The sequence below is a fragment of the Protopterus annectens genome, chromosome 9.part0 (genome assembly GCF_019279795.1).
Source record: "Protopterus annectens isolate FY-2018-M chromosome 9.part0, PAN1.0, whole genome shotgun sequence".
NCBI classification, from domain to species: domain Eukaryota; kingdom Metazoa; phylum Chordata; order Ceratodontiformes; family Protopteridae; genus Protopterus; species Protopterus annectens.
The window spans coordinates 853,233,291-853,257,633 of record NC_056743.1 but is presented as its reverse complement, the minus strand read 5'-3'; the positions used below and the strand labels follow the sequence as shown (position 1 = coordinate 853,257,633).

At 40.1% G+C, this 24,343-nt stretch overlaps 1 protein-coding gene across 3 annotated transcripts in view; it reads right to left on the bottom strand.

Moving 5' to 3' along the window:
- The window catches only part of KIFC1 (kinesin family member C1), a gene marked incomplete in the record, with an annotated part of 1,304,428 nt that overhangs the window by 967,575 nt on the left and 312,510 nt on the right, over positions 1 to 24,343 (bottom strand). For all 3 annotated transcript variants that reach the window (XM_044083556.1, XM_044083558.1, XM_044083557.1), the window contains 1 exon segment: positions 22,898 to 23,020. In XM_044083556.1, the coding sequence (XP_043939491.1) occupies positions 22,898 to 23,020 (123 nt within the window).

Sequence of the window (24,343 nt, the reverse complement as noted above, 5' to 3'; positions counted from 1 at the left end):
CCACCATCTCAAAGGTCCCAAAAGATTGCCAAAGGAAAGGTCATTGCAGGCGGATCTGAAGGAGACCTCCCCTTCATCAAGATCACTGCCCTCTGCGAGGGATTCCTCAAAAAAATCCATATGCTTCTGTTTGGATCAACTCTTACTGTGTCCTTTTGTTGACAAGAGAGAGTCTAGGAAAGATCCAGAAGAGACACTGGGCCCTGAAAGTAAGAAAGTCTGGGGGTCAGATGGTGTGGGTTTTCCCGGAGCAAGCTGCCACATATATGCATGCCCAGATACAGGGAAAGGGTGAAGATTCGCAGTCACGACCAACCAACTTATCTCAGACTAGGACAAAATCCTCTTCACAGCACCAAAAGCAGAGGCTGGTTGATTAGATCTGGCACTCTCTTAATCCAAGCAAGATACCCATCACTGACTCGACCTGCTCAGATGCTGAAACCCCACGAGGGTGGAAAACTCAAAAGCCCAGAGCCCAAGATCCAAACCCTCAACCCAGAGGCACACTTGGCTCCAACATGCCAGAGTCAAGAATGCCAAGGAAGGGATCCGTGTCTGAAGAGTCCAACTTTGACTGTGGATCCAACCTTATTATCATAAACTCCAGAGACAAAGGACCCAGGAGACGAAAAGCAAAAATAGGAGCCTTACCCAAGTGTGATGGTTTCATGCTCCAAGCTGATAAGAAGGAATGAACAGCTGAGGCCACCAAAGGAGATTTGGAAATCCAATGACAGGATTTGGGGTAGAGAAACAGAAGACTCAGAAGAAAACTCATCCGTGAGAAATAGGTGTGTGTAACACGAACTAGCAACTTTCTGGGCAAAAAATGGACTGGAAATGCTGAACATGCGAGACTTGGGTCTCTCCAACACTGGCAACGAAAGAAATTTGATCCAACCGGGAAGGGTTGACACCAGTACAGTAGACAATGGAGGCGCCCAAGTTTGGTGAGCTTTCAGCTCCAGTTAATCAGATGCCGAAGATGCAGACCACCACTTGTGGTCTTCTCTGTCCTAAGCAATGGACTTCAAATCCTTGTCCCTAAGTTGATCCCTATCCCTCTTCTCAGACTTCTTGCAGGAGGGAGGGGAAGCAGTAGCAGCAGCTGCTGATAAGTGGTAGCTAGCTCTTAAGGAGCAACTTCACTTGGTGCTCATTAGACACTTTGGTCCAGAAAGCCATGCACAAAAGCAGTCCAAGTGTGCTGCACCATGGCAGTAGACTCCATCATGGGCATCCTGACCTGGTTCATTGTGCCCACAAGCTACACATTTCTTAAAATACCATTTTTTTTTTTTTTTTTACTTTTACTTTTCCAGCCTAGGAAAACATAGCAAAAAAAGGTTATGTACTTACTATAACATTCCATCTGAGTTGCTCTTTTCCAGCCTAGGAAAACGTAGCAAAAAAAAGGTTATGTACTTACTATAACATTCCGTCTGAGTTACTGCTTTTCATTTGTCTTCAACCTATGAGACTCTGATCCGACACAGATCCAACTCTGCCGTATACTCCGGCATTGGAGCAAAAATCAGAGTTCCACCTTACCCATAATGGCCCACTCTCCCTCCTCTCTCCTCAGATCAAGTTTGCTGCAAGACAGAACCAACCCACAACAGATGAACGTAATCCCAGACTATTGAAGGGATAGACATACACCAGACTCAACACAGACCAAGAAGAAGCTTGCGCCTGCATCTGTCCAGTCCAGCACACAGCCCAAAGGCAGGGCGAAGGAGGAGGGGGATGGTTAAAGACAAATGAAAAGCAACAACTCGGTTGGAACATTATGGCAAGTACATAACTTCTTTATCTGAAGTTCTTATTTTTCGTTTGGTCTTCAACCTATGCGACACAGAGTCCCCAGCTACAATAACCTTGGGAGGCCTTCATGAAAGGATGTTCTGGAGCAAGGCAGAGCCAAAGGAAGCCCTGCTCCTGGAGAGGATGTCCAATTTGTAATGGGAGATAAATGCATGTGAAGAGAGCAAGTAGCAGTCGAACAAATGTGGTCAATAGGAACCCTGGACCAAAAGGCTGCAGAAGTAGACACTGATCTGGTAGAATGCACCTGGACAGGGCCAGGTAGAGGCAAACCTTTGGAACGATAAGCCGTAGAGATGCAGCTGAAAATCCAATGAGCAAGAGTGACCTTAGAAATGAGCTTTCCCAAACAGGACTTAGGAAAGGAAACAAAGTTAATCAGACTCTCGAAAATTTTGGTTCTATCCAAATAAAAGTGAAACTGTCTGTGGACAAAGTAAATGGAATTTATATTCCCCTTTATTCTGATAATTTGGGAAGAAAACTGGCAAATTAGTCACCCGGTCAATATTAACTTCGAAGCCACATTTCACAAGAATGAGGGGTTGGGTATGAAGAGTCACTCTGTCCTTATGGAAGACAAGATAAGGATGCTTTATTGACAACGTCTGCAACTCTGATACCAGCTTGGCTGGAGTGATAGCCATCAAGAGGGCTGCTTTCCAAGATAAGAACTGTAAGTCCACAGTGGCAGCTGGTTCGAAAGGAGGAGAAACTAGGGCCTGTACAACCAGAGTCAGATGACAAGGAGGCGTGGGGTCCTTGATTGGTGGCCTAAGGAGAAATGCACCCTTCAAAACAAGTCTTGCATAGCTTAGAAAAAGCCAAGAAGCAGAATTCTCCCCCACATGGAAATTTGAGATGGCTGCCAATTGAACTTTAATCGCAGAAAAACTAGCCCTGTTGTGGAAAACATGGGCTAGAAAAATATAAAATGGCAGGAATTGGGGCAGTAAAAGGATCCGATTTGTGCTCTAACGCCCAGACAGACAAACATTTCCATTTACTGGAGAAGCTTTTCCTAGTAGAGGCCTTATGAGCTGCAACCAAAATCTTTTTGACTGGTGAAGAGAGGCCAGGAGTCCTAGCCATCAAAGGAACTGCAGCAGCAAAGCTGAGAGCTTCAGGCTGACTAAGTCTGCATGTGGAACCCATGACGGGCGAGAGGTGAGATTCAGAACTGGATCCAGAGTCCAGGGCAGACACACCAGATGAAACCAAAGAATGAGGAACCAAGCTTAGAGAGGCCAGAAGGGGGAAATGAAGATAACTTTGCTCTTCAACCGTTGTGCTTCCTGAAGAAACTTGGGGATAACAGGCAGAGGAGGATAAGCGTAAAGTAGACCGGAGGACCAAGCATGGACCAGAGCATTTCTGGGTGACTCTCCCGAAGGGGAGAATTGGAGAAAAAAACTCACTGCAGTTTGCAGTGGAAGGAGAGGCAAAGAGATTGCAGCAAGGATGACCCCACTTTCGAAAGATAGTGTCCACCACTGAAGGATTCAGAGACTACTCATAAGGCATCAGAATGGTTCTGCAGAGCCTGTCCACTAGAATGTTGGACTTCCCCAGAATGTGAGTTGCCACCAGAAACTGGTTGGAAGAAATTGCCCACTCCCACAATCTCATGGCCTCACGGCAAAGGGAATAAGATCTGCCTCCCCCTTCGTTGATATACCAGACAATGGATATGTTGTCTGTTTGGATGGCAATCATCCCGGTGGGAAGAAAAGCTTGAAGGGCTTGCAACGCCACAAGCACCGATTAGTCTCCAAGGGGAACCACATGCTTTGGACAGTCGTCCCATGCAATGCCACCCCCCCAACCCAAGCCGGGAGGCATCCTTGGTCACTGTGATAAACAGGGAAGGAAGAACAAATGGGAGGCCCAAGAGGAAGTCCAGAGATGGAAGCCACCACAAAAGGGAGTCCTGACAAACCTGGGATAGCCAGACCGGGTACTACAGAGGAAGTTCAAGTAGGAACCACTGCACTGCTAAGGTCCACTGCAGAATCCACTTGTGTAGGCACATAGTTGGTAGTGGGTTATTGCGGCAGCCATGGATCCCAACACCCAAAAGGCCATACCTGCTGGGGGATAAGGGGTCTGTAGAATAGACTTTACATGCTGTTGAAGCTAAAGTAACCTGTCTGGAGGTAGAAACACCCTGCCATGTATTATATCCGACAGAGCACCTATAAAATCCAACACTTAGAACAGGTTCCACGTTCAGACACAAACACAAACTGGATCCGTACTACCAAAAGAAGAAGCACCACAGTGTATCCAACTGCCCAAATAAATCCTGCAAGCATGATGAGTTAACGTACTGTTTATTACAAAAAACAAAAAAAATCACATAAAGTGCTTTTCGTCAGGCCACATAGCCCAACTTCTTCAGATAATTATAAAACACAGGCCACACACTATATAGGAAGTGAAAAGGAAGTGAAAAGGAAGTGAAAAGTCAGCTGGTTCCTGAATCAGCAGGAATCAGCTGCTCTTAAAGTGGCAACCACCTTCATTCATTACCTAAAGTATATAGCTTAAACAGTTCTCATCTAACACATTGTTTTAAAGCAATATTTTAAAATAATATTTTAAAATAATAGATAAATAGTGTAAAAGATCAGTGTAAAAAATCTAAAACCAATAATTATCCATTATGAAATGTTAATGCAATTAAAATTAACAGTGTATGTGTGTATTTATATTTGTTTTGTGTTCGAGTATAATAAACCTTAAAAGCATGTAAATAAAAACAGCAAAACCCGACTTAAAAAGCTGAAAGTCAAATACACTCCAAGACAATAGTATGCATAGACCATTTTAAACACAGCATAAAGGTCAACTCTTAACCAAATTTTTAAGTTGTAGAATGCACTTAATTGAATACATTTTGTTGATGCCCGGAGGGTAACATGCAAGGTACGCAATTGCCAACTCAATTCTAATTTCTCTAAGAGCAAGGAAAGAGGCCCTCCTCTAGGGTCATAGACAATACAATCTATAGCCCTAAAAGTAAAACCATGGGTGGGTGCTTTCATAATGTGCCTGGCCAATGCGTTCTCTGATTTGTTAGACCTAATAGCGTATGTGTGTTCTTAGACCCTGTCCCTAAGCCTTTTGTCAGTTTTGCCGATATAGAAGGCAGGACAGGTGCGACACCTAGCCAGGTATACCACTCCCTTGGAGTTACAATCAAATTTGTACTTAGTGTTGTATTCAAAACCTCTTATACTAAATTTTATTCCCTGCTCCATATATTTACAATAGGGGCATGACAAACACTTGTTCATACCTGCATGGTTAAATGCAACAAAGTTTGAGTACCGAGTTTCCACTAGATTCTTCCTTTTCTATACCACACCGCAAGAAGAATTGGAATGTGGACGTAACAACAATGGCAAAGGCCATGTTTTACAAAGAGAGCGCACTTCCAATGGATCAGCAGCAAACCTGAACTTTAATTTTGACCTTTCTTCTTGGTCAGAACAGTTACCAACTTTTCAGCTTCCTACTTCAGCTCGAACACAAGGTGAGCTAATTACTGAAAATGTACAATCTGAAACTTTGAATGGCAAACTTAAACTATTAGACTTAAAGTTACTTAAATACAAAAAAATACATTTGGAACTAGCTTATTTTAAACAATGTATTAGCGATGGCATAGTTCCAAAAGGTCTTCAAATTTGGCAATATCGCACCGGGCTGGGTAAAAGGTTCGGAATTCCACCAGGACTTAATAAAAATGTTTAATAATCATGGTATTGAACTGTTACAACTTATAAGTAAGCACTACCAAAAAACTGCAGATGACTTATTACAGGAAGCTACTAGGTTGGATGGTGAAATAAAGAGAGACCGTGACTTTTTTCGTTATAAGTATGAATATGAAAGATCGTTTTCTACTACTGACCATTACCTTGAGAAATTAAAAAACAACAAAGTCAAGAAACTAAACCGTGACAGGGAAGCCTATGATAAGGGCTTGGCATATCCAGCACCTCCCTTGTCCCAGACGAACGTTGGTAACATCAGGGACCAAAGTCAGGGTACGACAGCAGGGGGAGTTGGCGGAACCACGGACATGCATGAATTGGACCAATTTGAAGAGGGCTGGACACAAATACCCAAAAGAAAGGTAATAACAACAACAACAGCAGCAATAAAAAGTATAAGACTAATTCAAATGGGGTTCAAATCAATAGACTTAATGCAGCTAACCAGGGTAATAACTTTCACAATGCTCACTACGGTCCAAGAAGCCAAAATGGCTTTCGTAATCAGGATTTTCAAGTTTCTGCCTCGGGGTACAACCTGAGGCAAGGCACGAAGAAAACGTACTGTCATTTACACCAGTAACTAGTGAACGTACTAATGTGGGCACTACAGATCTTTCCATTGCAGAACCGACACAGCAGGAGAAACCAGACGACGAGAATGCACTTTTAGAAGAACCAGTTGTTACTATTGTATACAATTCCGTTGGGGACTTTAAGATTTTTTAATTACTCTGACTTTCATGTTGATACTACTTTAGCTAATTTATTAGCAAAAGGTTTCACTTTTGTTCCCTCATGTAGAACCAACGTAGCAGAGTTTATTATTGACCTTAAATTATTCATTAGGAAGTTGAATTTAAACTTAATACTAGGAGAGGCACCATCCTCTATCACACCATTTTATATTACTAGTACATTTTGCCCCCATCCCCATCCAGACGTGGCTTTGTTTGAAAAAATATGTATGTTAGATATTTTTCACAAAATAAATAAGATGAATAATGAATACACTACTAACTTTAACTAAAACATCACCAAGGAAGAAAAACAAGCACTTATGTATCTGCAACAAGCACACGTCAGGACTATGAAACCAGACAAAGGAGGGGGCATAGTTATTTTCAATTTGGATGATTATAACAATAGAATTCAGACCATTTTAGAAAGTGACACTTATGAGGAGGTATCAAAGAATGAATTAAACATAGCTTATAGAAGAGTTAAGGTATTTCTTGAAGAATTATTCATTGAAGCAAGGATAGATATGACTGTAGCAAATTATTTACATATGTCGGCCCCAAGGATACCTACTATTTGTGGAGTACCAAAAATACATAAAAGCATAGACGATCCACCCATAAGACCATTGGTCGATGCTAGAGCAAGTATTACTTTTGTTTTCTCTAAATTTATTGACCACACTTTAAAGAAATATGTGGCTCAACAAAAGTACATTTGTAAAGATTCCTGGACATTTTTGGACAATATAAACCACCTACAATATCGAGATGATTTAAACTTTCTTACAATAGATGTGAAAAACTTGTATTCATCAATTCCCCACACAGAGGGAATTGAATGAGTGAGTTTATTACTACATGATATGGGAGCCCCCCAGAATGAAATAAAATTGATAACTGAATTAGTGGACACAGTTCTTTCCAACAATTACATCACTTTTAACAACAGATACTACTTACAAAAAATAGGAGTGGCGATGGGCTCTCCATGCGGTAGTACATTTGCAAATTTAGTAATGGCCTACTGGGAACATAAACATGTCTTTGGTGCAACTACATACACAAGTAAGATTAAATATTATATACGGTTCCTGGGTGATATATTTATCCTGTTCCAGGGTAACCAACAGGAGGCTTCTAACTTTTTAACTTACTTAAACACTAGAGTACATTCTTAAAATTAACATATAATTTTTCACAGGATAGAATTGCTTACTTGGATGTTGATTTAAGTAAGGATAGACAAAAATCAATGTTTTAAAGCCAGGATTTATAGAAAGGAAACTTATTCAAATGCATTTCTTCACTATAGTAGCTGCCATCCGGCCCATCAAAAACATTCAGTTGTTAAGGGCCAATTTGTAAGGGCAGCTCGAATGGTTACGGATGACAACCAGTTCATTGAAGAATGCTCAACACTTCTGGACATGTTTAAAAAGAGAGGTTATCCTATTTCACTTCTACAAGAAATTTGTCAGGAAGTGAAAAATAAGAGAGAAGTGGGCTTTTACAAAGCAATATTATCAAGTAACCAGAGTTTAGAGACAAACAGTTGTACATTACAGGATGGGACACTAAATGAAAATGAAAATAGGCTTATTATTACGTATTGTATAGACAGTTATGATTTTATAAATATTTTAAGGAAAAACTGGGATTTGATAGACATGGATACACATCTACCAAGAGGTCCTATTGACTTCCCTAGAATAGTTTATAGAAAAGGAAAAAACTTAAAGAATCTAGTGGAAACTCGGTACTCAAACTTTGTTACATTTAACCATGCAGGTATGAACAAGTGTTTGTCATGTCCATATTACAAATATATGGAGCAGGGAATAAAATTTAGTACAAGAGGTTTTGAATACAACACAAAGTACAAATTTGATTGCAACTCCAAGGGAGTGGTATACCTGGCTAAGTGTCACACCTGTCCTGCCTTCTATATCGGCAAAACTGACAGAAGGCTTAGGGACAGGGTCTATGAACACACATACGCTATTAGGTCTAACAAATCAGAGAACGCATTGGCCAGGCACATTATGAAAGCACCCACCCATGGTTTTACTTTTAGAGGTATAGACTGTATTACCTATGACCCTAGAGGAGGGCCTCTTTCCTTGCTCTTAGAGAAATTAGAATTGAGTTGACAATTACGTACCTTTGCATGTTACCCTCCGGGCATCAACAAAATGTATTCAATTAAGTGCATTCTACAACTTAAAAATTTGGTTGGGTGTTGACCTTTATGCTGTGTTTAAAATGGTCTATGCATACTATTGTCTTAGAGTGTATTTGACTTTCAGCTTTTTAAGTCAGGTTTTGCTGTTTTTCACTTACATGTTTTTATTTACATGCTTTTAAGGTTTATTATACTCGAACACAAAACAAATATAAATACACACATACACTGTTAATTTTAATTGCATTAACATTTCATAATAGACAATTATTGGTTTTAGATTTTTTACACTGATCTTTTACACCATTTATCTATTATTTTAAAATATTTTAAAATATTGCTTTAAAACAATGTGTTAGATGAGAACTGTTTAAGCTATATACTTTAGGTAATGAATAAAGGTGGTTGCTACTTTAAGAGCAGCTGATTCCTGCTGATTCAGGAACCAGCTGACTTTTTACTTCCTATATAGTGTATAGCCTATGTTGTATAATTATCTGAAGAAGTTGGGCTATGTGGCCTGACGAAAAGCGCTTTATGCGATTTTTTGTTTTTTGCAATAAACAGTACGTTAACTCATCGTGCTTCCAGGATTTATTTGGGCAGTTGGATACACTGTGGTGTTTCTTCTTTTGGTAGTAAGGTTCCAAGTTCAATTGGGGCAGATTGATCATAATGCCCAGGAAGTTGTTAGGAAGAGGAGGTAATCCCTGGCTTGAAGAAGTCGATGCCTGGTGGGAGCAGAGAAGAGCCAATTGCCCAGGTAAGGAAAGTCCTGGAATCCCTGCAGTCTCAAGTGAGCCGCCACTACCACCATCACTTTGGTAAACACCCAGGGGGCTGTGGTGAGTCCAAAGGGGAGTACTCTGAATTGGAAGTGACTGGCTCCCAACCAGAAGTGAAGAAACCTTCTGGAACGCCTGTTCATTTTTACATGATAGTACACATCCTGAAGGTACACTGAGTACATCCAGTCATTGCTCTACAGAAAGGGCAAAAGGGCTTGTAGAGTGACCATCCAAAACTTTGTTTTGGCAATGGACAGGTTCAGGGTAGTAAGATCCAGAAAGGGTGTGAAGACCTCAGTTTTCTTTGGCATCAAAAAGAACCTCGAATAAATGCCTAATCCAGCCTGGTCTAAGGGGACAGGCTGCATGACTCTTTTCCAGCAGCCTGGCGATTTCTAAGGCTGCCGCCTCCCGCTGACCAGGTGGAACATTTGGGAGGTTTCTCTTCAGAGTGGGAGGATGAAGAAATGGAATGGAATAACCTCTGAATATAATTTAAAGCACCTAACAATCGTTTGCGATGGACTCCCAGGCTGTTGAGTGCAGAGAGAGATGCCTCCTGACTATCTCCAGAGTAGAGCAGTGAAGCAATCCCTCAGGATTGCTGAAAGGGTCTGCCCGAGAACAAATTTTGAGATGCTTGGTTACTTGGACACGATCTGCCACATGGACGGCGTTTGTCATTTCCTCCTATACCCCTGGGGGGAGGTTGAACCTGAACATCCGGGAAAAAGCCCGGAGATTTTCGAAACCACAACTTCTTGCTCCCACACGAATTCGTAGAATAGGTCTGTTGTGGTGTAGAGAAACAGATCATGACAGCAGACAAGGTTTATCCATCTTTCTTGCTCTGGGTAAGTGCATCACGAACAGCAGGTCCAAACAAAGTGGATCCGACAAGGGGGAATTCGTGAATGATGCTTTAAAGGGTTCCGAAAAAGCATAAAGCTAGAGCTAGGCGTGCTGCCTAATGGCAACACCCATTCCATCCACCCTAGAGGCACCCTCAGTCACATGAGAAAGTTACCTTGTGGACGTGTTCGATATGGCTGTTAGGGTGGGCCAGTCAGGAAGAGAAAACCATCTTTTCTGACATGGAACCCGGGGCAGATACAGAGAGTTCATTAACCAGGTCTCTCTGCAGTCTGATAACGTGTGGCAAATAGTTCAGTGCATGCAGAGCAAAGGTGGTTGAAGCATACTCTCTCTTCCCAAAGTGGTCCACTGCCCTAGATGCCCTGTCTGGAGGATGGACCAAGGAGCTCTCCTGACCACCTCCTTCTTGGTGGCCGCCGCAACCACCATGGCATTGACCAGGGAAGCCTTGGAATAATGTGGCTTATCTGATGTGATACTGCGTACCCTGTCCAGGCATTTAGGAATGGGATCAACCGTGTCCAGTGCCTTTCATGCCCTGCGGGAGATGAGATCTACCAAAGGGTCTGCAGGGGGACAACCAAGATGCAGAAGGCCCTGTGTCAAATGCTTCCAGGAATACATACTTGTCAGGGTTGGGTTCAAGGGAAGACCACCCACCTTTCTGATGCAGGATCTCCATGATGTTTCCAAATGAGACATTGTCAGGGGGTGATTAGGGGTAACCCTCACCCTCAACCAAATCTGTATCTTCAGTGAGAGATTCTGGGGGGGGGGGGGGGCTAAGTGCCTCCTCTTGCACAAATGCTTCCAACATACCTCCTTGCTGGAATACTTCAGAGAGGACTCGGAAGCTTCAAGGGGTTCCTGCAGAGGAACATCCTGGGGCGGTCTGGCAACAGGCTGTCCATGGGGGTTCAGGATGGATGACTCCAGCCCAAAAACAGGAGCAGCAAGGGTGGGCTCCAAGGAGGAAAGTGTTAAGGCCCTCAAAGGGGCCAACAGGACCCTCTCCACCACCTCGAAGACTGAAGGTGAGCAGACCCTGGAAGGCAGTGCAGCTAGGGCTGAAGCAGTCGGTGTCTGGGCCTCCCAGATCTTCACCCCAGCGCTGAAGGGGGAGCTGGAGCAGAGCTTCCCAGTGCCTAAGCCCTGAGGGAAAGGGACAGCTCTGAAAACCTTGCAGCTAGCAACCCTTCGGAACCAATGCCAAAGCTATAGCTCCAAGAGTCAGTGATGTCCAATGACATCCGAGCTTAACTACTCAAGGTAACTGTTAGCGCCGAGGTACAAGTGACCATCGGCGCCAATACCAGGAAACCTCAGACCCAAGAACTCCAAAGCCAAAGGTCAGATCAGAGAAGGAGAAATCAGTACAAAGACAGGTTGCGTGCTCACAGCTCCATAGGGGGACAGAGCAGGCAAGACCCCAAGCTATACCTGAGCCCAGAGAAATATCATCCTGTCTACCTTGGCTTCAGACAGGTTCCAAGTGGACAGGGCAGAGGAATCCACCGATCCCGGCCTGGAATGGCACCAAGGAGAGGCAGAGGCAGGAGACTTGGCTCAGAAACGTTCCGGCTCCAGGGAGAAATGGGGCAAAAAGGAGCAGAGGAGAACCCTGAACCACAACGAGCCTAGACTTTGTGGGAGGCTCTGCAGAGGAAGACAGGTCAGGAGACCACTTCCTAAGTAGATTCTGCTCCTTGTGCCTGGCCCGGTCCCCATCCCCAGACTTCTAGGGCAAGAGTTTGAATCCCAAAAGTGGAGGGGAGAGAAGGGGTAGCCTCTGAGGAAGGAGCGAAAAGGCCCTTCAAAATCAGCTTGTTCCTCCTGTCAATAAGCGTGCACTGTTTAAAACCCATGCAAATTGAACAGGAGGAATCTAGGTGGGCCACCCAAAGCAGACCACGCACAGAGTATGGACATCAGACAGAGGAATCTTATGCCTGCACTCAGTACATTTCTTGAACCCAGCTGGCTTTGGAAGATCAGCCATGGGTACAACCAAAAAGACACTCACCACAAGAAAGGAGAAGAGAAAAGGAAGAACAAAACAGCCCATCCCAACCTACCCCGAAAACCAAAAAACACACCAATGCTAACAGGAAGAGAAAGGGCAGGAAACAACTGGAAGAAATAAGCCAAAAAACCTACTTGGATAGGAAAAACTCAAGCAGTCTTGGAGGAGCTCAGAACACGGTGATCCGTGCTGTTCAAAAAGAGCGGCAATCAAGATCTGAAGGAGAGAGAGCGGGGCATTATGGGTAGGGGAGGAGTTCGGATTTCAACTCCAGTGCTGGAGTACACAGCCAAGACGGATCCATGCCGGATCAGATTCCCATAGGTTGAAGACCCAGTGAAAAACAACAACCTCAGATCACCAGACACCATAATTACCTAGGTACCTAACTAGCCTATATACCTGTAACATAACAAAACACCACACTTATAAAATCTGCTACCGTTTTTTTTTTTTTTTTTTTTTTTTTTTGGAACAATGGAAGGAACAAGAAAAAAAAAAGTAGGAACACCTGGACAGAGAGACCGACCTAATCAACCAACGCACTACCCACTTAGACGAAAGACAAAAATACTGTCAGAACTATTACTACACCACATACTATCAGGGTAGAGGTAAAACAAGTTGCTAAATCTACCACCACAAAGGACACAGACCAAAGCTCACAGCTCAAAATGTACTCTCCAAAGATGGTAAATGAGACCTGATAAAGATAGGGGAGACCAGTGTATTAATGGGAAGGGGAGGTGAAGCTCTTGGGCTGAAGTGTCTGAAAAAGGAAGGCTTCTGATCAGAATCAGATCTGATAACCCATAGGTTTAAGCTGGGTGAGAGACATCAGATAAAAAGTGTTTATGTCTATACTAGCTAAAAGAACGGCAAAGGTGAAAACTGGTAGATATGGATTATTGTGGTTTTGTGAAGAGGCAAGCATTTGACAACATTAATACAACAATAATGATCTAAGGGGAAACAGACTAAGAACACATTCAACAGAGTAAGCTGGGTTTTTATGAGTTGAGCAGTGAACACATATGCATTCCCCGATACAATAGGGTTAGTTAGGAGGATATATGAAGAATTGGAGAGAAGAATTAAGGTGGGAGGGGTTCCTCTCTTACAAGCTGCATTTGAACAGAGAAACCATGCAGGGCTGTGCTCTTTCCCCTTTATATTTAGAGCCACTGGCAAAGAAAATAAGGAACTCCAGGATTAAGGGATATAATTGGTATGGTAAAAAAAAGTTGGCTTCATTTGCACGTTATTTTGTTCGTGATAAATCCAGAAAAGGACATTTCTGTGTTGTGGAATATTTTGAAACGCTTTCTAGTCTTTTCAGGATATAAAATTAATGAATATAAAGCAAATGCTACAGTGGTAAATTATACACCCACACATGAATTGGCTCATCAATACACCATTTACAGGAACACAAGATGAAGTATTTAGGATTATGAATTAAAAGGGATTCTGTTATGCAGCTGAGAATATATGGAAAGAGATTAAAGATAATACAAAAACTGGAAGCTGCTATGGATAGTAAGCAGTAAAAAATTTTAGTACCTTTAGTTTTATATACAGGTCAGGCATATTTTTTTTATCATTCTACACGCACCGCTGTAAAGATAAATCCAATAAATAACAACGCTGAGCAAAAACGACCTTTATAACAGACACAAAGCTTTCAGGTATTTCACCCTTTCTCAATGCTTTAACATAGGTTCATTTAAAAACAACATTTATATAGGAGCCATAAACCACATGAGACACAGCCCAAATATCATGTGATAGAATTAACTTAATATAATACAATACATTAGTCTAAAAATCAATACATAACAGTAATACATAAAATTATGTTAATATATTAGTTAAAAAATGGTCAAAATGTACAAATTTACATTCAAAGTCTTACTTTAACTTTGTGCGCTGTATTTTAGTCAAGACAGGTTTTAAAGAAACAGCAGAATTCAAACCTGGTTGTTGATCTGCTGAAAATCTAATGATTCATTCAAACTCTCTAACCTCTAATAAATTTCCAATATCTCCTCCTCTAGTAGATAGTGTAACAGCATCAATTACTCTAAACTTAAATCTATGACCTAAACCATATGTACTAATGTGCTTAAATAGTGCATTATTTCCACAAGCCCTTCTAATCTCAGACTTGTGTTCTATTATGCGTTCTTTTAATCTCCTAGTAGTTTTTCCAATATAAAATGAACAGCAAGCTGTGCAGGTTGCTAAATAGACCACATTATTTGTATTACATGTGGCGGAAATATCAAATATAAATTTCTTTTGTGTTATTGGATGCAAGAATTTACTATTATCAGATACCCCACATAAAATGTCATCACAACTGCAATTACCACATATAGAGGTACCTTTCTTCCTTAAAACACAAGCAGAATCAACTTATGTTCTAAAATCTTTATAACATAGCATGCTCTTTATTGTCTTCATATTTTTATAAGCAAACTTAGGTTTATCATCCAAAATTGCCCTAATTTCATTGGATGCCATTAATACTGTCCAATATTTACTAATAATATTCCTTACTGATCTTGTCCTAGTATTATATGAAGTTATATATCTAAGCTTCCCATCCCTACTGGCATCACTAGGATTACTACTTTTATATTCACCATTAGACAAAAATATAGGTTTAAAGGTAGTCAACCTATTTGTTATTACTTTGGTCTTAATATCAACCAGAATTTCAGGATCATATCCACTATCTAAAAATTCTTGATATGCCTCATCTAACCGTTTCAAACACCGTAAGTCATCTGTATTAAGTCTACTAATCCTACCTAGTTGTGCCATAACAATGCTTTTAAAAACATGAGGGGCATGCAGATATCTCCCTGCATTAACTTCTTTTCTATAAACACTTGTATTTATTATACCATCACAATAATCTATGCTAACATCCAAAAAATTTATCAAACTATTGGAAAAATCCATTTTAAATTTAAAAAAAACTAGTTGTATTATTCAAATAGCATAAATATTCATGTAAATCTCTAGAGGACCCCTTCCAGATCAAAAAACAGTCATCTACAAATCGTTGGTAAAAACACACATTAGGATTTTAAAATTCTTTCCCACTGATATAAAACCAAATTTGCATATGTATTTGCTACCGGTGTGCCCATGGCTACACCGGAAGGCTGTAGATAAAGCTGTTTATTAAATAAAAAGATATTATTATGTAACACCAAATCTAGTAGAGAACAAATGTTCTCAATATGCCTGGCTGTAAATGACGAAGAATGTACCAAAAATTCACGTATGGAGTTGATACCATATTCATTAGGAATTACGATGAATAAAGAAGTAATGTCAAGCGTAACAAAAATTACATCCTTATTTATATTCACATCATCTAAAGCTGTATACCATTGCTTTAATTTTAAAAGAAAATCTATTGCATCTTTCAGCACAGTTTCACAAGAAATTAAAAATGGATACAATTGCTTCTGTAAATAGACAGAAATAGGCTCCGTTATCCAACCATTTCCTGAAACTATCGGGTGCATAGGTGGATCATGCCAAGATTTATGGATTTTCGGTATGCCATATAACTGTGGTATAGTTGGACATGTAACTGTAAAATAATGAAATAAATCTAAATCTATGTCTCCAGATAACTGCAAGTCATAAATAAACATGTTAACATTACTAACACATTTCTTAACATTTGAATGTGTTATAACTTTAAATACCGAAGTATCTAATGATAATTTTGAGACAGAGGAAAAGTAATTAGCCCTATCCATTACCACAGTGGCACCCCCCTTGTCTGCCTGTTTAATAACTATATTTGGATTTCCCTGCATCTCTTTTAGAGCTACAAACTCAGGATAAGACAAATTATAATTCTTTCTATCAGTCTCAGAATACAAACGTCTTAAATCTTTCTCACATAAATCATGAAACGCAGTGATAACAGGAACATAAACAGGAATAAAGGTACTACGTCTTTTGCAACTCAATTGTGTAGAACCAGTATTTTTAAACAATAATTTTAAACTTACATTTCTAGAAAACTGTTTAAGATCTACTAATGCAGTCACTATATTGTCACTTGCTGTGGGTATAAACCCAAGTCCTTTACGCATCAAACTGAAATATGCAGCCTCTAAAATAAAGGCAGAAAGATTTAAACAACTTTCCACTATCTTCAGACTATTTTCATCTGTTTTGCTGGACTATTAGTGTTTATAGAAAAGAAGTTAATGCAGGGAGATATCTGCATGGGTCTAGTATGCATGCCCCTCATGTTTTTAAAAGCATTGTTATGGCACAACTAGGTAGGTTAGTAGACTTAATACAGATGACTTACGGTTTTTGAAACAGTTAGATGAGGCATATCAAGAATTTTTAGATAGTGGATATGATCCTGGAATTCTGGTTGATATCAAGACCAAAGTAATAACAAATAGGTCGACTACCTTTAAACCTATATTTTTGTCTAATGGTGAATATAAAAGTAGTAATCCTAGTGAAGCCAGTAGGGATGGGAAGCTTAGATATATAACTTCATATAATACTAGGACAAGATCAGTAAGGAATATTATTAGTAAATATTGGACAGTATTAATGGCATCCAATGAAATTAGGGCAATTTTGGATGATAAACCTAAGTTTGCTTATAAAAATATGAAGACAATAAAGAGCATGCTATGTTATAAAGATTTTAGAACAGAAGTTGATTCTGCTTGTGTTTTAAGGAAGAAAGGTACCTCTATATGTGGTAATTGCAGTTGTTGTGATGACATTTTATGTGGGGTATCTGATAATAGTAAATTCTTGCATCCAATAACACATAAGGAATTTATATCTGATATCTCGGCCACATGTAATACAAATAATGTGGTCTATTTAGCAACCTGCACAGCTTGCTGTTCATTTTATATTGGAAAAACTACTAGGAGATTAAAAGAACGCATAACAGAACACAAGTCTGAGATTAGAAGGGCTTGTGGAAATAATGCACTATTTAAGCACATTAGTACACATGGTTTAGGTCACAGATTTAAGTTTAGAGTAATTGATGTTGTTACACTATCTACTAGAAGAGGTGATATTGGAAATTTATTAGAGGTTAGAGAGTTTGAATGGATCATTAGATTTTCAGCAGATCAACAACCAGGTTTGAATTCTGCTGTTTCTTTAAAACCTGTCGACTAAAATACAGCGCACAAAGTTAAAGTAAGACTTTGAATGTAAATTTGTACATTTTGACCATTTTTTAACTAATATATTAACATAATGTTATGTATTGATTTTTAGACTAATGTATTGTATTATATTAAGTTAATTCTATCATATGATATTTGGGCTGTGTGTTATGTGGTTTATGGCTCCTATATAAATGTTGCTTTTAAATGAACCTATGTTAAAGCATTGAGAAAGGGTGAATACCTGAAAGCTTTGTGTCTGTTATAAAGGTCATTTTTGCTCAGCATTGTGTTATTTATTATATTTTTTTTATCAACCAGGAAAAGACATTGTGGACAATTAATGGAGAACTGAAGGAATTTATTCGGTAGGGGAAAAAGGTGAGAGCTGAGTGGATAAGCTGATCATTTTCATAGAACAAGATAGTTTAGGATTACCTGATTTGCATGGATATTTTACAGATATTCAGTTAAGGGTCATATACATAACAAAAGCAAAGCGTTATAAATGTAAAACAGGATGATGACGAAACAGGGGCATGGGTATCTAGACATACGGACATAACAGGATTTTGTATGCAAATCCTCACGAGAACAACCATAACCATCATACAGGCTTTTATACTCAATAAAGCTGCAGAAAGTACTCTAAGAACTAAGTCGACACTGAATAGAGAAAGGAGATTTTGCCAATAGGGATGACTGCAAGTAGGGGTACAGAAAACAGGCAAGATAGGGCTGGAATTTACTAGAGAAAATTGGGAAAGGAACCAATGTACTGGGAGCAAATTAATGAGGGAAAGGCAAGAGAATGGATGAGGCCTAGCAGATGTTTGCACTAATGATGGCCTTTCCCAACAGGGACTGATATAAGAGTATAAGCAAAGAGAAAGGGATACAGGGAGTCCTAAAAGAAAGACCAGCTCCAGTAGAGTTTTTAGTGGAGTCTATAACAGAAGCTGCTATTAAAAAGGGCAGTTGGTACAGCATGTAAAATATTGCATGGTAGCTGTCAAAATCAATCAGAGGAGTTTAGAAAAGATTGTGAAGAAACTGGAAAAGCTATTTACAAGTGAAGAATGGGAGGACGTATGTATAGCTCCCAAGTATACAACAAAGTCCAGAAGGTTTAAGATTTTTGCTTGGAAGTCTTTACAAAGTTTTTTTTTTTTACCATGAGTAAACTACAAAGAAATCTTCCTCAGGTAAATAGCAAATGCTGAAGATGTGATGGGGGAGAGAGAGAGATGGAGAGAGGTAAATGGGAACACTGATTCTGAAATCACTCTGTCAGAAATATTGGAGAACAAACTACAGTAACTAAGGAAATTATTCTTTTGAGCTGGTTACATGACCCTAGTTGTTTAGACATATTAAGGCCTTAAGAGTAATACTATTGGCTTCCAGAAAAAAAAAATACACAATTACTAGAAAATGGAAATTAGAATCTAGACCAACTGTAATTGAACCATTTAATACAGTTAAATAAAAGAACTGTAAGTGAGACCATTAGAAAAGAAAATGAGCAAATTACACACAAACTGAAGTTGCGGGAACACTATATGCAGAATAATGTTCTGGAGAAGAAGTGAAGTTTATAGAAAGATGGAATTGCACAATATATATAATATTGGACTGTACATTTCTAATAAAGAAAGAAAAAACATATGCAATGTATAATGAATGAAAAAACATTATGGTTAATTTTCATTTCTGCTGATGCATGTGTGCCTACATATCAAGTGATTATTTTTAACACCTTTTTTAAATTAAGATGCAACAGTTGGATTTGTTAAGGCTGATGGAAATCTCTAGGATTTGTTAAGGGTGATGTAGATCTCTAGCATCTGCAAGCCAAGTTATGGTAAAGTGATGTGATGTGATCTGGGATGATGGCGTTTCTGAAAAATACAAAAAAAGCTCTCAGTTAACCAAGGGTCTGAAAGCAAGATATGTGCTAAACCCAGGTAGGGAGGATAGTTCTTGTTGCACAGAAAAAAAGGTATTCCCTTTGCAAAACTTCCAATATAAACCCTTCAGTCCTGTAGTCTTCTCACAATGCTTCCGCACAGAGATCTAGGTTTGTGCTTGGGTTCCTCTCATCAATTCCAGTAGAGGATTTTTCAAATTCTGCCATAATCAAGGTGGTAGGGTGGGCCATATGTTTACCTCTCAAAATTCTGTGGAAAGTAAAGTTGAATTCCTGGTACATAAAATAGTGCTTCATATTGTGGTCTTCTATAAGGAGCTAAAATTAAGGTTAGTGTGGAAGTACGTCTTTCAATAGAAGATGTAGATGTCTGCGCAGTCAAAGAAACCTGGTTTAAGGCCTCGGAGAGTACCTCGGCCCTGCAAGGCTATAATGACTTCCACACCTTTAGACTGTAAAATGAACATGTGAAAAACAAAGGAGGCAGTCTCAATCTACATTACTGATAAATTCACTTCCCTTTTAGTTAGGCTGGACAACTCCATGGAGTTGCTCCAGGTTCAGGTTATGGTGTGTGCAAGACCCCCATTCAAGTCCTAGCCTGTTATAGCCCCCCCCAATGGGTCACGACAGCCACAAAGTCTACTTAACCAAACTGAAGACAATCCAAATGTTACCAAACACACTGGTTATGGGGGATTTCAATTATCCCACCATCAACTGGGAAACCTACTCTAGCCTTAACTCACCAGCACAAAAGTTCCTTGACTTTGTGAATTCAAATGCCCTGGAGCAAATTGTCCATACCCCAACAAGAGGAACAAACATTCTAGATCTGTTCCTCACCAACATGCCAAACAGGTTCACTGCTGCAACTGTTAGACCCTCATTAGTTAAAACTGACCACAAATCCATCACCTTTGAACTGACACCAGAACTCACAAAGAGTGAAGCCAGACTTAAAAAACTTCAAGGCAAACTATACCATCCTAGATGAAGGTAAAAATGCATTCCAAACCCTACCCCAAGCTTAAAGTGGTAACTACGCCAAAGCTTACACTAAAGCCCTGTACAATCAACTTGCATTAAGTGTATAAACCTGGCTGTACCAGACAGAATCAAAGCCAAAGCCCCAAGTAAAATGAAGCTGTCATGGTGGACTTCCAGCATCAACAAACTCTACAATAAATGCAAAAAGTTGCTGTCCAAGAAAACAAAGACAAAGATCCAAAAATGGAAAAGCACCCTCCTCAGCTGTAACAGGCAAATAAGATTTGTCAAAGCCTCCAAGAGGTCCTTTGAGAGAAACCTAACAAGCACTGCCAAGGATAACTACAAGGCCTTTTACAGCTATGTACGTTACCCTAAAGGGTAGGACCCAAGCATGTGCAGAACTGGTGGCCAACAGTATCACACACACTGATCTCACAGAGATACCAAACCTGCTTCCAGACGGTTTTGGTGAAAATTTCACTCCCTTATCCCCTCCTAACTTACAACAACCCTCCCCCAAATGCCTCCCCACCTTACATATCTGAAAAGCAGGTTGTCAAAGTCCTGCCCCAGGCAAAGAATACACCCTCTATAGGACCAGATGACATCACAGGCTGTCTTCTAAGCAGGCTAAACATGAACTAGCATCACCAAAACATGAACTAGCATCACCACTAAGTACCCTTTTCAATCATAGCCTAACCACAGGCTTTCTTCCTGTGGAATGGAGAACAGCTACAGTTATTCCCCTCCACAAAGGTGGCCTAGTAACAGACTTGGGGAATTAAAGACCCATAAGCCTGACCAGCCTCCTCAGTAAGGCCATGGAAGGCATCATTATGGACCTCATAAATAAAGACATAGGTAACCTCCAAACACTGGATCCTACCCAATTTGGCTTTGTAAAGAGCAAATCCTGCCTGTTAAATTTGGTGAATTTCTATGAAAGTGTGACAAAGGCCATGATAAGGGTAAATCTGTGTACACAGCATACCTCGGCTTGGCAAAGGCTTTCAATAAATCTTACATTCAGGCATTACTGAAAACCTTAGCTAACTGAACATAAACCCTTTTGTTGTAAGATGGGTTGCCAACTGGCTCACAAACCGGACACACACCATCAAAGTGGGTGACTCCACAACCAGCAAATCTGTTACCAGTGGGCTGCCACAGGGGTCAGTGCTAGGCCCCCCTACTGTGTGGTATATACTTCTCAGAAATTAAAGGTCAAAACTAAAGGGTTGTGGCTGACCAAGTTTGCAGACCACTGCAAACTAGGTGCAAGCATTGAATCCCCAAATGATGTCAGTATACTCCAGAAGGGTCTCACACAGATCGACGACTGGTGTATTAGTCACAGTCTCAAACTGAATTCAGAGAAATGCATCATCATTCTCTTTGGTGCAAACAATGTCCCTTTACATTATGAAATCAACAACAATACCCTAAAGTACCCATGAAGTGGTAAGGGACCTGGGATCATAGGTTGACCACGACCTTAACTTCGACCACCACATGTCTACCGTTCTAAGAAAAGCCTTTCACATAGCTCACTTGATTAGTAAAGCCATTGTGCCTCAAGAGCAAAAGTTGTTATAAAACCCTTATACTCAGCACTTATCCAGCCCATAATTGAGTACAACGCCTTATTCAGTATGTACCGTACTAAGCACCTGCAGCAATTAGAGAGATCTCAGAGGTTTCTAACAAAGAAGATCAAGGTGCCTCCAGCATGTGCCTTACATGGACCAACTAAAGTCCCTGTCACTATATGCCATATCGTATAGACTTCTTTGGGGATACTTATGCCTAGCCTACAGAGCAACCCATGACCCAAACCTAATGAACTTACTGCATATCCGTAAATAAAATGGGTCTAGGGCTACCCATTCCAGGGACTTAAATATGGCCTGTGACTTAAATAAAACATGCTGGAGGGACACTTATCTCCCAGTGACTGCTATGTCTTTGGAACAGGCTACCAGTTCATGTGAAACAGAGCACTTCAACACTGTTTAACAGGAACCTGGACGAGTGGATGAGCAAGTAAATTTTTACCGGGGATAGCACTCACAACCCCCCTGGACATGGGCAGTCATCATTAAATACATTCTTGGGTATTGACTAGTATTTGGACGGTATTACACTGGGTTGAAATGGCTAGGCTTAAAACGACCTCTGGGTCGATAGCCAAGTAATCTCCTCTGATCCTAGTTAGTTCGGTGGCAGCCATTCTTTGAAGAAAAGCATTTGCCACTTCAGGTATTAAGCACAGAAACTTTTCAATTATGCAAATCTGACTCATAACACTAACCAATAGTGAGTGACTGAGTAAGTGTGTGTTGGGGGAGGGGAACTTAAGGACTAAATGCTCTCTTCCACAGCAAGGTGCGATGCCAATGTCTCAGAATAGTGAAAGCATAACCACAGGAGTTTCAAACATAAGAGGATATACTCATCAGGCATCTATCACGGAGACCTCCATTTTTTTTTTTTTTTTTCTTCCCTCCCAAAATTTAAATGACATGGTAAGCCACCCAACCAAGTTAACCCAGACTCACCACTGCAGATTGAGGTATATTTTCATCACTCAGAATCCTCTTTTTTAGCATCGGTAGATTAGAGTTTGCCTTAACTGTTTTGTCATCATCACTTCTTCCAGCCATCAGAGGAGACAGTTGTAGCTGCAAAAGCATAACAAAAAAAAGCTTAACCAACAGATTAAACATTTCAGGACAAAGTTCAGCCAAGTTTCAAGAAAGCTGTAGAATGTCCTGCATGATTTTTCTCTCCTAAAAAGTAAGGATATTGATCTTTTTTCAGCGAGTTCCTAACCAGTGCCATAAATCAACCTAAAAATACAAGAGTAACATCTAAATGTACAATTTGTCCAACAATTCAGATTTCCATAAACGAAATGCAATAACCATGCAAACACACTCAGCAAATTTAAGTCTTCAGTTATTTTGCTACTTATTCACATGACTAGATAAACATGGGCAACTTCTCACATAGACAAAGTTATGTACTTCCAATAACTTCAAAAAATAAAACAAAAAAGTCTAACGCCCTCAAATAAAGAAGTTTAATAAAATAAAGCTTAGGTAAAAACTCTTCATCAGTGTTTTTACTTGAAAGCTTTATTATTTTATTAAACTTCTTAATTTGAGGACGTTGGACTTCTTTGTTTTACTTTTTGGACTGTATTTCTGGTGCTTTGAAGTCCTTTAACTGCTTTGGTGATTTATTTTGTCTTTGGATTACTTCCAATAACTTTACATTTTTTTCCTCATCTGTCCGATACAACATGTGGGTCCTTGAGCTCTTTGTCGGATCCAAGCTGCCAAAACTAATACTACAATACCTTTAAATTTCTGTCCTGCCCATAATGCATCATCAGGTGAAGCTCCTTTAGAGTTTACTGCCCAAAGGTGTAGAGAAACCCGCTACCAACCTCAAAAGGTAGAAAGGCCCTACATGTCCTCCACACTTAGAAACGGGGATATGGGAGGGAAGTCATATCAGAAAAACAAGGATGACAGGATCCAGAATCATGGTTAAGCACATCCCACCCATCCGACAAATCATATGGGTCACAATCCACAGCTACTTAGCATTTGGATGAATCATAACAGGAGACCCTTGAAGACAGTGGCTCCAAAAGGAAGCTCTTGATCTTTAAATCATATCCAGCTTATGTCTAGCACAGGTACATAAGTAAGCCCAATACTGGCAACATCAATCTAGTCTTCAGAAGAATTTTAGGAGGAGGCAATAGATGTGATCACCGACCTTGTTGAATGAGCTTTTGGTCTAAGGTGCAAAAGACAGTTGTTGGAAGAATAAACAAATGTTATACATCTGACGATCCATCTGAACAAAAATATTGGATACCTTCAAGTCAAACATATTAGGGAAAAAGAGGAGGGTCTTTTCTGATGGCTCCAATTCTGCAAAGATAAAAGAAACAATTGTCTTTGCACATCTAAAGCGTGAAGCAAGTATTT